The sequence below is a fragment of the Hypanus sabinus genome, chromosome 17 (genome assembly GCF_030144855.1).
Source record: "Hypanus sabinus isolate sHypSab1 chromosome 17, sHypSab1.hap1, whole genome shotgun sequence".
NCBI lineage: Eukaryota > Metazoa > Chordata > Chondrichthyes > Myliobatiformes > Dasyatidae > Hypanus > Hypanus sabinus.
In genome coordinates this window covers 52,544,568-52,560,643 of record NC_082722.1, presented here as the reverse complement: position 1 = coordinate 52,560,643, position 16,076 = coordinate 52,544,568, and the positions used below count along the sequence as shown (strand labels likewise).

The 16,076-nt window shown below is 42.8% G+C and overlaps 1 protein-coding gene across 5 annotated transcripts in view; it reads left to right on the top strand.

Moving 5' to 3' along the window:
* piezo1 (piezo-type mechanosensitive ion channel component 1) overlaps nt 1-16,076 on the top strand; it is a 273,692-nt gene that overhangs the window by 236,807 nt on the left and 20,809 nt on the right. For 4 of the 5 annotated variants that reach the window (XM_059993071.1, XM_059993069.1, XM_059993072.1 and 1 more), the window contains 7 exons: nt 1,310-1,430; nt 3,328-3,444; nt 4,389-4,561; nt 4,914-5,044; nt 12,523-12,723; nt 14,731-14,989; nt 15,571-15,759. In XM_059993071.1, the coding sequence (XP_059849054.1) occupies nt 1,310-1,430; nt 3,328-3,444; nt 4,389-4,561; nt 4,914-5,044; nt 12,523-12,723; nt 14,731-14,989; nt 15,571-15,759 (1,191 nt within the window). The remainder of the gene's footprint in view (nt 1-1,309; nt 1,431-3,327; nt 3,445-4,388; nt 4,562-4,913; nt 5,045-12,522; nt 12,724-14,730; nt 14,990-15,570; nt 15,760-16,076) is intronic. The other variant, XM_059993070.1, reaches the window with a different exon arrangement.

Genomic DNA, 16,076 nt, shown 5'->3' with positions numbered 1-16,076 from the left:
AAAGTGTTCAAGGAACCAGCTGGATTCTAATCCGGGACCTCTTGCCTCAAAGTCTGGTGCCATTGCCACTGCACCACTGGCTGGTCTGTGAAGCAAGGCTTGCTGGAGTTCTTGCTCGGAAGATTCATTAGATTTATTCCTCAGCTGGGGTGAGGAAGTTGTTCTCTGAGGAGATATTGAGAAAGGTACTAGAGTTTAGAAGGATGAGAAATGATTTCATTAAGACAGACCCTGACAGGTAATGGCAAGGTGGATGCAGGATGGTTGTTCCTTCAGACTGGGAAACCAAGAACTAGAGTGTATAGTATCAGTGGAAAGGGTTAGCCAGTTAGGAGTGAATGGAGAAGAAATGTCCTTTCTGCAGGAATTGCTTTATCACAGAGGGTTGTGGATGTTCAAGGATTGAATTGATTCCGTGTTGAACTTGAAGGAAGGAAAATATAATGATCAGGTGAGAAAGTCAACTTAAGGCTCACCTTGAGCCATGGTCATATTGAATGGTGGAGCTGGTCTGAGGAACTCCACTACAGTTCTTGTGTTAAAAGTTAATCATGTGCTTATTCACTCTCTCACCATGAATCTTCCAACAAATTTAGAGAATTTTAGGGAGACACGGTTGGTGGTATTTTTCCAGTGCCTGTCATTGTCCAAGTCTCAGGAATGTAGGAGGCAGGGCTCATAGCTGCCTGCTTTGTACTGGTTCTGGTCCTGATCTTCAAACATTCTTTTCCTCGCTCACGCAAAGGCTACCCTAGTACACTGAAAGTAGTTAGTTGCTGCCCATTTTGCTGCTGCCATTTCGTGCTGCAATGAACATCCTCCATCTCTGGCGGTGTTCAGGGCTTCCTTCATCATCTTAGTAGATTCCTCTCAGTTTTCACTTCTGGCAGTCATGCAAGTCCAGGTAGAGACTCAGGAAAACCATCGCACTCAGCTGCAGAAGGATTCTTCATTGCTGTTTCCATAACAGTTTTGTTTGACCAGTCAGGGTTGTTAGCCCTGAGCTGAACCCCTGAACCTGGAGGACCTGTGGATCACTCTCAGTCTGGCTTCTGACTTGCTTGGCATGGGTGACCCTACCAGGAGCCAAAGCATGAAGTCCTGACTCCAGCCGACATAGCTCTCCGGGTCACTGAGACGAGCAAGCCTCCACACCCAACGCTAAGACAGTCCACTTGGACCAGCACATCGAAGGCGATGGTGAATCTCATCATCGATGTCTGCATTTGCTGATTATAAATGTAAGCTGCTATTAATTGATCTGCAGTAATTAATCACATTGTTTCTCATGTTTTTGTGATTTGCTTAGTTAGCATACCACGCCTGGGTAACAAATGCAAAACTGGCCTTGAAGAAAAGACAGGAGCATAAAAAGAAACTTCGGAGTTTTAAACGTGATGCTGAGATACGCAGGCGATCGCAAAGAGCAGGTGAGAGTGTCCTGTGACTAAATGAATACCATTGCAGTACGACATCCCACACAGTATGCCTTTTTGAGCAGGCTGACTTGAAAGGGTGATATCGCTGATGGCTGGCAGGCCACAGCAATTAAGCCAAGATCAATGGCCTGTATTGTTTAATCTGAGAATTTTCACCTTTTCTTTACACAACAGTAGCTGCCTTAAAGGTAGCACAACAATGTTTGTTTGTGGCATCGGGCCAGCCCGTTTTCATGTTCATGTTGGGGATTAGTTTATTCATTTGGCAGTTTTATCTCACGTTTCAGGAAAATATTTATAATTAGCTTGAAGGCAGCCAGTTGTACAGTACAGCACAGGCCCTTTAGCCTTCAATTTTGTGCCTTTTAACCTACTCCAAGATCAATCTAATGCTTCCCTCCCACATAGCTCTCCATTTTTCTGTAAACTATGTGCTTATCTAAGAGTCTCTTAAATCTCCCTAAATTATCCACCTCTGGCAGTGCTTGCTATGCACACACCACTCTCTGTGATAGTATCTTTAATTAGATGAACTCTTGCTTATCTTAATTTATATCACCGGTGTAAGTAAGGAAGCTAGTGTGTTAAAGGATAACTAATGTTTAATATTTTGAATAATAGAAGATAAATACCTCCCAAACGCAAGTATTTTTGAATGTTTTAAATCTTTTGTTGCTGTTCTGTTTATTTTCGTATTTACTCGAGTTTGTAGATAGGCAGAGCAAAATTATACAGCAGACTGTGAATTTGCATCCCTTCGCAGATGTATTGTTTTTCAATTTGAATTCAGTACCCTGCAGGTAGAGTTTAGAAGCTCCAGCCCACAGTTATATAAATGGAATGGAGATTGTTATCAGAAGGTGAGAACAGCCCTTCCTGAAACAAGACTTCCATTATGTGAATTGATGTTTGTGCCAAACTGAAATGTTAACAATACTAACTTGGACCCATTGCATGAAAAAAAAACCCGGAGTATTACTGAACTGAGATCAGGAAGGTTAACAGTTCCTGCTATCATACCAAATAAATATTCATCTTGCAGGTTGTGAAACTTTGACAGGAGTTTGAAAAGATGTTTTCTGTGAAATAATACAAAAACATTGGGTTTGCTTTTGAAACCCCTTTTTACCGGGCATCTCTAGAGATGTGGCTAGTTAGCCCCTTGCTAGCAGCCGCTGGACTCAGTGGTGAGCAAAGGCTCCTTATTCTAGGGTCGGTATGGTTTGGGTCCCACCAAAACCTGGAAGTCGGGATGTCTGGCCCACCTGAATCCCGATCTGTGTGAATACTGTGCAACTACTGCCCATGCAATTTGCTGTCGGCAAGAAGTAACACATCGTACGGTGCAGAAACAAAGTATATTTATGAATGTTCACTTAACCAAACTGTTATTAAAAGGAGAAAGAAAAAAAACAAAAGGGCCCATTATAATTTAATCAGTCAAATGTTCACAAAGTTGAAGCTGAAATCTTCCAAAAGCTGATGTGTCTGGTGTACTTACGCCACCAACTCCTATTCAACATACACTGGTAGAATTTCCCTTCTTGGACTTGAATCAATTCACACATTCCCATTGGATCGAATCCTACGGCTGGTTCTTTCTGTCAAGCCTCTTCTCTCTCCATCTCCCGCCAAAAAGACCTCAACCCTCCCCAGAGTATGTCACAAAAAAATCTCTCCGCCCACTATTCTCTAGAACCTTCTCCCAATTCCATCATCCAGATTGGATGAACGACATTCCCAAGCTGAACATCACAATCCCTTATCTTTAACGGTAACCCAAACACTGCTAGCAGAACACGCTGCTTCTACAGAAAGCCATTAAATGAAATATCCTACAGCATTAGCAGTAAAATCTTAACCAGGGCATTACACTTACTCCTACCAGGAGCAGGAGCTGGAGCTGGGGCATTGCAGGAGGAAATCTCGAAGGATGAAGTGATGGAAGAAGAAGAAGGTGAAGAAGAAAAAGAAGAAGAAGAAGAAGAAGAAGAAGAAATGCCATGCAAGTAGAAATTAGAAATTTCACAAAGCTTGGAGTTTATTTTATAAGATCTGCCTGTCTGAGACCCAAGCAGGGTAATTAGAGGTGGTGCTCAAATTATATTATTTTTTGTCATTAATTTTACTAATTTTCATCATGTTCTTATACTAGAAAAAGCAACTGTTAATGATTATTATGGCTGGACTCCTAAGCCTCATATTTCACTGCAATCCTTCCTGATCCTTTGCCATTTAGATGACAGTCCATCTGCCACTTAACATTTTGTCAAATGCATTGTTCTATCTTTTACTCAATAATCTATCTACTTCTTTGATTTTTGACATGATTTTCCTATAACTACCTTTTTGTGTAATCTGCAAGTCATGATACAGAGACCTATCCTCTGTTTGCAGGTCCAGTTCCTTTCTAAGAGTAAACTGCAGGTTACTCCCAGCTGTTCTGCCATCCCCTTTTATCTGACCTTCTACCCACTACCTGCAAAGCAGTTTCCTCTGTGCATTACCCTGCACAACATTAAGCTCATGTTACATGAGGCACAGTGAAAATAAGCCTGGAGGTAAGCTCATAAAATAAGCCATCATAAATCAGGCTTCTCTTCAGTGATTGTCAGCTGGAGAATTGTATCCACTTCTGGGAACAATACTGTAGAAAGGTTCACAAACGAGGAAATCTGCAGACGCTGGAAATCTGAGCAACACATACAAAATGCTGGAGGAACTCATGAGATATGGAATATGTGGCAGAGGTAGAATCAAATTGAAAAAAGATTTTGGACAATTCCTGGTGGCAAGACAGTGTTCAGGAAAGAGCAGGAGTAGTAATCAACTTGATTGCTCTGCTGGTACAGGTTAAACAACCTCTCTCTGTGCTGTGTCAGTAGGTACAGTACTTCATGCTGGAATGTGTCACTGAATCTAATGATAACCTGCTTCTTTGTCTTTCAGCTAAGAGCAATTTTATACAGCGTCTGATGTATATTTTAAGATTTCTCTGGGTCCTGTTCTTGGCCATGGTTGATGGATTGACACAATGGCTAAACACCCTCGCAAAGCAATATCTTGATGCTTACACTGTTCTATGGATAGAGCGATACCTACTCTCCCAGAAACTTGCTCGAGTAAGGACTTCAATAATTTTCCTTTGAAAAAGACATATTCATAAATACTTCTCTTAAAATCAAGCATTTACAAAGAATCTCATTCATAATGTAATGTCTTAATCTAATAATGTGAGCAAATGGTCATGCTGCCTCTTAAACTGATTTTTTAATTGACTGTAGGTATGTGAATCAACAGTATTTAGTTTAATAGTTTAATCACGTTGGATTTGAAGACTATGATGTGAATTTTATCAATGGTCTAATACAAAAAAAAGAATACATCGTTATGCATAATATATGTTTGATGGTGCTCCTTGCATTTTCCTAATGTTTCTAAGGCATGGTGTTGTTTGTATTGTTGCCTCTTCAGGGTGAGGGAGTGCAAGAGGCTCTGAGTGAACTTTATGAGACATCGGAAGACACCAATCAGCCGCAGATGCGGAACAAGGACCCTAAAGGAACAACAGATGAGAGTGATCCACAGCTCGACCCTGCATCAAGGCAGGTGCATAAGTACATTTTCATAGGCTATTACCCAGATTGCAGTGATATATAGTTTCTAACTTTATGAGAGAAGTGATCTTAAGAATGGTAAAGGTCCTTGGTGGGGATAGTGTGATCGAGAGAGAGATATGCTCCCCAATCCTCCAGAGAAGGGTTTAATGGCCTAGATTCACCTTCTGTACAACCATTTTCTGGCAGCAGTGAAAAGAGGTGCTTGTCCGGTCAGTGGGAATACGACTTTGGATTGAATAATATCTCCCGGTACAAGACAACATTAGGGAATGGAAAACAGTTCTTGAGGCAGGGTAGCCTAGTCTGGAGGAACCAGACTTCCTGTGGATCCTTTAGGGCAACAAGAAAGCATTCTAAAACAGCAGGGCAAACAATCTTCCATTCTATTTGTGCCCCACTCCTTGTTCTAGTGGATTTTCAGTTTTTAGAGATTGTTTACCTGAGGTTAAAATTGCTACTTGGACCCTGAGGACATAATTATTCAACGTATGTTAAGCAGGATTGAGTGACTTTTAGACAGGATCCTCTTCATTTGGTAGAATTGAAATCCATTTATGTTTTATAGTATTGGAAGTGTAAATCACATTAGAACATTTTAATACGTGCCAAGTTGGAAGTTGGGGTGGTAGTTTATAGGGAAGCTGGATAAAAAGAGAAAAGGATTTGCAGGGCTTTGAGTAAAGGACAATGGAGTGGGACAGGTTGCATTGATCTTGGATGGAGCTGGTATGGACTTAGATGAGTCAAATAACCTTCTTTGATGCTGTGACCTGTTTATGATACCACAAAGTAAACACTGCCAGTGTTAGTCAAGGGTCATCTAGGAGTATATCAACCATTCTTGAAAATAGGCCATAAAGTACAGGAGCACAATTAGGCCATTTGGCCCATCGATGCATTTCCCTTTCAGCCCTAATCTCCTGCCTTCTCCCTATATCCTGTCATGCTCTGAATAATAAAAAAATCTATCAAATTCTGCCTTAAGTATACCCAATGACTTGGCCTGCACAGCTGCCTGTGGCAATGAATTCCACAGATTCACCACCTTCTAGCTAAAGAAATTTAACCTCATCTCCATTCTAAATGGATGTCCCTCTAGTCTGAGGCTGTGTCCTCTGGTCCTAGTGTCTCCACCACTGGAAACATCTTCTGCACAGCCACTCTATAGAGCTGTATTGTTGTGGTACTGAGGTTTTCAGTCAAGATACTTTCCCTCTTCTACAGGTGAATTTAAAACTTTACACAACATTCTAAGGAAATATATTAACTGTTGGTTAATTTTGAAGTGAAGAGGACTGAGCTATTTTAAACTAATCACCGGAGTTGTCAAGTTGTGGCCAGCAGACAAGTAGTGACAGCTCACAGATATTGAACCGGAACAACCAGCAGTGTTCAGTGTGCATAGTGAGGTTGTTCAGACGATTGTCTATAATCCCCCTTAATACTGTCCCAGGTGCTGCAGCAACCTTCCGGTAAGATGGTCATTACGCCTGTTTACACTGCTGTAGCTGTGACATAACAGGTGTTTTTAAAGTCCTAATATGTCCTCTGTGCTGCTTTTGTGGTTTAGCCAGTGATAAAAACTGTCCCATATTCCCAACTGCCTGTCCTGCTACCTTTGCAAGTAGTCTGTAGTTGAGAGCTGAAGGGTTTAAAACTATTTTTGAAGCAATTTAAATTTCTCAACTGTTGTCTTTTACATAGAACAATACAGCACTGGAACAGGCTCTTTAGGCCACAGTGTTCTAAATCAGTTAAATTAGTAATCAAATGTCTAACAAAACTAATCTCTTCTGCCTACATAATGCCCATATCCTTCCATTTTCTCCACATTCATGTGCTTATCTAAATGTCTCTTAAAAGTCTCTAATGTTTCTGCCTTTACCACCAGCCCAAGCAGCACATTCCAGGCATCCACCACTCCCTGTGTAAAAAAAAACACTTGCCCCTCACGTCTCCTTTGAAATAACCCAGTCTCACCTTAAATGCATGCCCTCTGGTATCAGACATTTCAATCCTGGGGAAAAGATAGTGTCCATCTACTCTAACTACACCTCTCATAATCTTGTAAACCCCTATCAGATCTGCCCTCGGCCTCCACTGCTTCGTTATAACAGGTTCTAATCCAGGCAACGTCCAGGTAAACCCTCTCTGCACCGTCTCCAAAGCTTCGACATCCTACTGATAATTCTATTTCATGTTTTATTTTAGAGATGCAGCATGGAATGGGCCCTTAACTCTAACCTAATCGCGGGACAGTTAACCTACTGTGGCAGGAGACCTTAGCACCCACATCCAAGCATATGTTCAGCCCCTTTATCCTTGAGTGGTCCTATCCTCTTCCCTAGCTAACCTCTTACTCTTGATGTAAGTATAGAATGCCTTGGGATTCTCCTAATCCTACCTACCAAGGACTTTTCATGGCTCCTACAGGCTTTATTAATTCCCTTCTTGACATCTTTTCTGGCTTCTTTATAATCCTCAAGGGCTCTGTGCGATTCTAGCTTCCGAAGCTTCACATACTTTTTTCCCTTCTTGACTATATTCATCATCTCCCTTGACATCCAAGGTTCTCTTACCTTGTCATCCTTGTCCTTCTTTCTGACTGGAGCATACCTGTCCTGTACTCTGTGAGGTTGGTCTAAAAACACCTTCCACATATTGGATATGGACTTGGCCAAAAGCAGCTGTTCCCAATTAACTCTCCCTAGCTCCTGCCTAATGCTCTCGCTCCAATTTAATACTCTCCTGCAAGCTCCATACTTATCTATACAACTACCTTAAAACTTAAGGAGTTGTGGTCACTGTTCACCCACTGAAAGGTCGGTCACCTGGCCAGGCTCATTACCCAAGAGCCCCTCCTCTTGATGGATTACCTACATGATGATTTAAGAAGCCCTCCTGGACGCAACTGTGGTGAACTACATATACCTGTCTGGACACGCCCCCCGCTGACTGCTCCTGTGGCTCATCCCACAGACCCCGGTATAAAGGCAATTGAGGTTTGAGCCCAGCCCCTCTGTCTCCAGGATGTAGTATGGTGGTCAACCACTGCTTGTTCCTTCTTCCAGTCAATAAAAGCCGATATCTCGCCTTTATGTCTCAGAGAGAGTTATTGATGGTGCATCAGCAACTAAGAAATTTTGGCCCTTCTAAACCACCTGCACTTAGAAGGTCCCAGTTTATACTAGAGAAACAGTCTGGTTCTGTCGGCTGTGTAAGTCTAGGGAAGACAATCTCTGCCCCTGCTAAACATGGGAGATTGAGACGCAAGCCCACCACAAAACCCCATTTGTGTGGATGCTGCGTGATTCGTTATCCTGTTACAAATAATTGCCAGGAAATAACAGACAGTACACTGCAAAAATTAAAAGATTTAGCTTTATAATTCCTAATTTGACTAAAGGGTTAGTAAAGAAAGAACAAAAAGGAAAGGGCCCATTGTAATGAAACAGTCTAATGTGCACAAGTTGGAGCTCACCGTTTCCCTTCCCCGATCCTCCTTCAGTCTCATCCCAGGCTTCATCGAATCATGGTCCTGCTCTGAGTGGCATCCTACAACCTCTCCTCTCCCACGTCTTCCCTCTTCGTCTCCTGAACAAAAGGCCCCACGCTCCACCTTAGTGTCCCTCACCAGAGAAACCTCCCCTTAATCCGGCCATCCTAATGGGATGGCACACAATTCTCCTATCTCTTATCTTCAACAGCAGCCCAAGCAAACAGCTTTCAGAGAACAGCACAAAAATCAAATAAAGAACAGTGTAACAGTAAAAAAAGAACCAGGGCATTATGTTAGGGAAGTTGAAGTCCTCCATGACAACCCTATTGTTTTATACCTCTCCTTAATCTGCCTGCACATCTGTTCCTCCGTGTTTCAGAGGCTGTTTGAGGGGGGTGGGGGGGATCTGTAGTACAGTCCTCTCAGAGTGATTGCACGCTTCCTATTTTTGAGTTCTGCCCGTATAGACTTAGTGGAGGAGCCCTCCATTATGCCCCCTCTGAGTACAGCTGTGATATTGTTCCTAAATTATAGTGCAGCCTCTTTTACCTCCCTCACTAGCTTTTCTTAAACATCAAAACCTTGGGATTTTAAGCATCCATTCTGTCCTCCCTCAACCAAGTCTGTGTAATGGCCACAACATCATAATTCCATGTACTGTCCGTGCTCTTAAATTCATCATCCTTACCCATAATCCGAGCATTAAAATACAGACATGTCAAACTATCCATCCCATCATATCTATTATTTTGCTCCTGCCTGTTTTTATTGGCCTTGACATCTGCCTTCCTTCCCATCCTCCACTTTCTGACCTGATGCTCTGCTTCCCATCCCCTGCCAAACTCGTTTAAAACCTCCCGAGTTGCATTAGCAAACCATCCAGCCAGGAGATTGGTTCCTTTCCAGTTTAGGCGCAACATGTCCCTCTTGTACAGGTCACCTCTGCCTCAGGAAAGGTTCCAGTTATCCAAGAACCTGAAGCCCAGCCCCTGCACCACTTCCTCAGCCACTATTCCTGCCCTGACTAGCATGTGGCACTGGAAGTAATCCAGAGATTACTACCTTGGAGGTCCTGTTCTCCAGCCTCTTCTCTAACTCCCTATACTTACTGCACAGGAGATCTTCCTCTTTTCTATTTGTGTCACTGGTGCCAATGTACACCTCGAGTTCTGGCTGCTCGCTCTCCCAAATGAGAATATTCTGCAGCCGCTCCTAGACCCAGTACCTAGGAGGCAACACACCCGCCTGACGTCTCTTTCACGATGACAGAATGTCCTGTCTGTCCCCCTAACTATTGAGTAGCCTAACACCATTGCTCTGCCTGACCTTACTATTCCCCGCGGAGCCTCAAAGCCGGCTAGAGTGTCACCGGCCTGGCTACTGCCGCTGTGCCCCGATAAGCCACCCCCCCGCCAGCAGTATCGACAGGGTGTACTTGTTGCTGAGCGGAATGGTCACAGGGGAACCCTGCACTGCCTACTCACTCCCCTTACTTCCCCTGGTGATCACCTGTCCATTATCAGGCTTGCACTCTGGGTGTGACCACCTCAGTGCTAGTCTCATCTGTTACCTATTCAGCCTCCCTGATGGTACTGAGTGCATTCAATTCCAGCTCCAGTTCCTTGACTTTGACAGACAACAGCTGAAGTTGGGTTCACTTCCTGCAGTTATCAGGGAGACCAATAGGTCCCTGCATTGCACTGCCCTAACTCCCATCCCGCCTACACTTGGTATACTTAGCTTTGGCTCTAACTTCTTAAGCGTCTGTTCTACAATCCACTAAATGATTCCCAATGACTCAACTCCCTCAGCCTCCACCTGTTCTCATCAAAGCATGTTGAGCTAAAGCCTCCCACTCTAACCCTGGCCCACTCACACAATAGCCACTCCGCTTAAACCTCACTTCTTTTTATTGGGCAAACATGAGGAAATCTGCAGATGCTGGAAATTCAAGCAACACACACAAAATGCTGGTGGAATGCAGCAGGTCAGGCATCATCTATAGGGAGAAGCACTGTCGACGTTTCGGGCCGAGACCCTTCGTCAGGACTAACTGAAAGGAAAGATTGTAAGAGATTTGAAAGTAGGAGGGGGAGGGGGAAATGTGAAATGATAGGAGAAGACCGGAGGGGGTGGGGTGAAGCTGAGAGCCAGAAAGGTGATTGGCAAAAGTGACACAGAGCTAGAGAAGGGAAAGGATCATGGGATGGGAGGCCTAGGGAGAAAGAAGGGGGGAGGGGAGCACCAGAGGGAGATGGAGAACAGGCAGAGTGATGGACAGAAAGAGAGAAAAAAAGAGGAGGAGGGGGAAAAAAGCTAAATATATCAGTGATGGGGTAAGAAGGGGAGGAGGGGTATTAACAGAGGATAGAGAAGTCAATGTTCATGCCATCAGGTTGGAGGCTACCCAGCCAGTATATAAGGTGTTGTTCCTCCAACCTGAGTGTGGATTCATCCTGACAGTAGAGGAGGCCATGGATAGACATAACAGAATGGGAATGGGATGTGGAATTAAAATGTGTGGCCACTGGGAGATCCTGCTTTCTCTGGCAGACAGAGCATAGGTGTTCAGCGAAACGGTCTCCCAGTCTGCGTCGGGAACCTTCTTTTGGTTGGCCATGCTAAGTTACTAATAACCCAAGCAATCTCCCACTCGGCAGACAAATCCCGACAGGCTCCGGTTCCTCTTTAAACCTGGCGCGTAAAGTCCACAAGGAACTGTCTCCAACTCACTGCATGATCTCCTGCTTGACAGACTAGTCCCAACAGACCCCAGCCACTTTTAAAACCTAGCATGTAAAGCTCACAAGGAATTGTCTCCAATTCACTCCTCAATCTCCCACTTGACATACCAAGCTTGCCCACTTTTGTTGGGAAAGTGAGAGGAATATAGAAACATAGAAAACATACAGAACAATACAGGTCCTTTGGCCCACAAAGCTGTGCCAAACATATCCCTACCTTAGAACTACCTAGGTTTTACCCATAGCCCTCTATTTTTCTAAGCTCCATATAGCCATCCAGGAGTCTCTTAAAAGACCCTATTGTCATCAGCAGCCCATTCCACACACTCACCACTCTCCGCGTAAAAAAACTTACCTTGACATTTCCTCTGTACCTACTTCCAAGCACCTTAAAACTGTGTCCTCTCGTGCTAGCCATTTCCGCCCTGGGAAAAAGCCTCTGACTATCCACACAATCAATGTCTCTCATCATCTTGTACACCTCTGTCAAGTCACCTCTCATCCTCCGTCGCTCCAAGGAGAAAAGGCCAAGTTCACTCAACCTATTCTCATAAGGCATGCTCCCCAATCCAGACAACATCCTTGCAAATCTTCTGTGCACCCTTTCTATGGTTTCCACATCCTTCCTGTAGTGAGGCGACCAGAACTGAGCACAGTATTCCAAGTGGGGTCTGACCAAGGTCCTATATAGCTGCAACATTACCTCCTGGCTCTTAAACTCAATCATAGAAGTGTTTAATGTTATGGCATGGGAGGAGCTCATTCAGTCTCTAAAGGCTCTAAGGAAAGACATCAGGTCTATCCCATTCCGTGCTCTTTCCCCACGACCCTCTCAAAAGCCCGTGTTCAATTCCCTTTTGAAGACAATTCTTGATTCTATACCACTCACCCTCTAGAGAGCCAGTTCCAGTTCACCATTAATTCTTTAGTTAAAAAGTGCATTTTCCTGCATTGCACTCTATCTTTTGCCCAGAATTTTAAATTCGTATGACAGCAATGTTCATTGTGGTAACTAACGAGTCAGAATGTGGTGAATAGGATTTATTCAGCATTCCCCCCCCCACCCCCACCACCTCCATTCAAGTGAGAACATGGACCATCCTGGTGCAGAGGGACCAGAGGTTCATCACAAGAGATGACTTGGGGCATGATAAGAATATCAGTTGTTTAAAAAAAAATTGTTTTCACGCTCTGTTTATGCCATGTTCCTTCTAATTCAGTAGTTCTGACAAAGGACAAGAATTCTCGATGACCTCTGAAGAGAGGAAAACGGTTCCTGAGTACAGTAAAATCACAGAAACCGAAGAGCAGAGTTTGCCTGCAGATGCACTGAAATCAGCTGAATCTGTCACAGGTTCAGAGGAGACGATTGTCTATCCCATTGCCCGCTGTAGAACTGCCAGTGAGCTGCTTTCAAGCAGGTATGTAATCAGAAAGATGCTTGCTGTGGAAATTGACCCAATTTATAACCAAAACTGCACCACGATCACTGGTTTATGACCAAAACTGCACCACATAAGGTGCACAAAACTGGCTTATGACCAAAACTGCACCACGATCACAGCGTTTCAGATGTTCTGTTTTATCTTTGATTTGCATCTGGCCTGACAAGGGTAACATTTCCCTCTCAGTAGTTCCATTTGCAAAGATTCAAATTACATTTATATTTTGTGTTCTGATGAAGGGTCTCAGCCTGAAATGCTGAATATTTCTCCCTCTCCTTAGATACTTCTCCCTCTCCTTGCTGAGTTCCTCCTGCATTTTGTGTGTGTTGTTCCCATTTCTATTTTGTCCTGTCTTAGAAAACATCCAATGAAAGATAGTGAGTTACAGATTAGAAACTTCGTAAACATTTTTTGTTTCTTTTAGAAAAAGATTGGGTTGCAGTTCATATGTCGCTCTCCAACAGATGCCTTAGCATCTGCCATGTACCTGGCCCTGACACACCTAGAAAACAAGGACAGAATGCTGTTTCTAGATTTCAGTGCTGTCCCACAGATCTTGGTGAACAAGCTTCTACTCCTCACTCTACATATGCCATGTGCAACTGGGTGTTGGACTTCCTAACCAACAGACCTCACATAGTCAGGATGTACAACCGCTCCTCCCTCTCCATTATTCCTAACGTGAGTGCCCCCCACCCCAGGGTGGGGTGCTGAGCCCATTGCTGCACTCTCTGCTCTTACAAGATTGCACGACCAAACACCCAAGTAATCACATTGTCAAGTTCGCCGATGACACAACAGTGGCGGGGCTCATCACCAACAACGATGAGACGGACCACAACAAGGAGGTGGAAGAGCTCAAGGCCTGGTGCCATGCAAATAAGCTCTTAATGCCAACTAGACAAAAGAGATGGTTGTTGACTTAAGGAGAACTTATACCATTCACATCCCCTTTAAACTGGCGACATGGTGGAAACTGCAAGTAGTTTCAAACTCCTGGCAGCACACATAAACAGACTCTCATGGTCGCAGAACACATCCTACACAGTCAAGGAAGTTCACCAATACCTCTTCTTTCTGCGGAGGCTGAAAAAAGTTGGACTTTGTACAGCTATACTTGTTTTATTCTACAGATGCACTACAGAGAACAACTTAGCAAGCTGCATCACTGCTTCGTGCGGAAGCTGCTCTGCAGCAGACTGGCAGGCCATACAACGGGTAGTCAAAACTGCCCAGTACATCACTGGCACTAGCCTACCTACCATTGAGGATACACTTATATACAGACTGTTAGTCCCACTCTCATCTGGGAGGAGGCTATGTAGCATCCACCATACTCAAAATCACTTACTTGTCCAAAGCAGTATGGCTAATCAACACCTCCACCCACTAACTCCACCACTACTTCATTGTTTCCTGTCAGCCACCTTATGTACCGCCTAGTGTCACTTTATGGACATACAATCAATCTACGTATAATAAGCTATTTTCTATATTTATACTTATGTCTTTATTAATATTATTATTGTGTTCTTTATCTTTTGTGTTTTTTGTGCTGCATTGGATAACAATTATTTTGTTCTCCTTACAGTTGTGTACAGGAAATGACATTAAACAGTGTTGAATCTTGAATCTTGACTAGTTTTGTCTAGTCTTGGGATTTCATGGAATAACAATCAATTTCCTTTCTCAACCATATATCACTATGATTTATCCTGTGAAAATAATCAAACAACAAAATGCAAAAGCAGGGAAAGCCTTACAAAAATAATATTACTCAAAAACAAATATCCAAGTGGACTAATTCAATTTCACTAAATTAAATATAGTACATTAAAAATGACATGACCTTGTAAAAATGATACAAGTTCACATGTAAAATTGAGATAGGACAAGTTGGATGAGCTTTTGATTAGATGATGATGTATGATTTTTATAAGTGTAACCCTTTAGCATTAATGCCTTTTTGTTTTTTATTTTAAGCCATTACTATATTGAGGAACTGGAAGAGTCTGAGAAGTTCTACGAATCCCAGAATCGATTTTTGAAACTGCTGTTTGCAGTGTATTATGTCATTGCTGCTAAATCTGAACTGACCTGTTACTTCATCATTATCTTGAACAACATGACCTCTGCCTCTGTGATCACACTTTTTCTCCCTATCCTTATGTTCCTCTGGGCTATGCTCTCTATTCCCAGACCTAGTAAGCGATTTTGGATGTTAGCAATCATCTACACTGAGGTGAGCAGTGATAGCTTTGCATGTTTATCATTCTACTAATGTATGTGTCATGGAGTTTTATGCACACTACTATATAATTGTACTTTTTATTGTTAAGGAGTGACTTTCATAATATTCCTTTGTGTGATGTTATGATAAGCAACACACAGGACTATGAAATAGGGAATTGGGCAGAGCAGGACTTTCATCTATTGAAAATAGCATTAATTTGCATTGACTTGGTGACGGACTCACAAAATGGTAAATTCCTACCTGACTGGATGACTGCAGCTGACACTTAGAAATGTAAAATTTGTCACTTGAACAGGAACAGTGGTATTTCTAGTCCCAAAGCTGACTGGCCAAAACAACTGACATTTTTTGCGGGATGATATGTGCAAGTGAATTATTAGGGTTCCCAACAGCACTGACAAAACTTTCAAAGTATTTCATTGGCTTCAAAATAGTTTTCTGTTTGGATTTGCTTATTGATCTGTGGTATTTAGCTGCTTCTCATTTTATTCAGTATCAAGAATATTAATAATTTTTATTCAAACATAAATACCAAAGTTTGTTGAACATGCCTTTGTTGGACTTTACAGGTGATGGTGGTCATTAAATACTTATTCCAGTTTGGGTTCTTCCCTTGGAACAGCCACCTTATCTCTGCACTTTATGAAGACAAGCCCTTTTTTCCACCACGGATCCTTGGCTTGGAGAAGACGGAGAGTTATGTTAAATATGATCTGATTCAGCTCCTGGCACTTCTATTCCATCAATCACTGCTGAAGGTTGGACATACTAACTTTCAACATTACTAATAAAACAGCTGTTTTTATAGTGATAGGAAATCTAACAGCTGCACATAAACGTGCTTTTAAAATAGGCTGCTTTAGTTTAGTCGGGAATCCACTGGAGTTTGATAATCCTGTTTAGAGTGGTGAGTGGAAGTTAAATCATCAACATTGAGCAAAAAAACCTACTATAAATCTGATGACGTGTGACCATATCAAATAAACAAGAAAATGACTTCTAATGCAGGAGATCCCAACCTTTTTGTGGCATGTTCCAATACCATTAAGTGAGGTGTCCGTGGACCCCAGTTTGG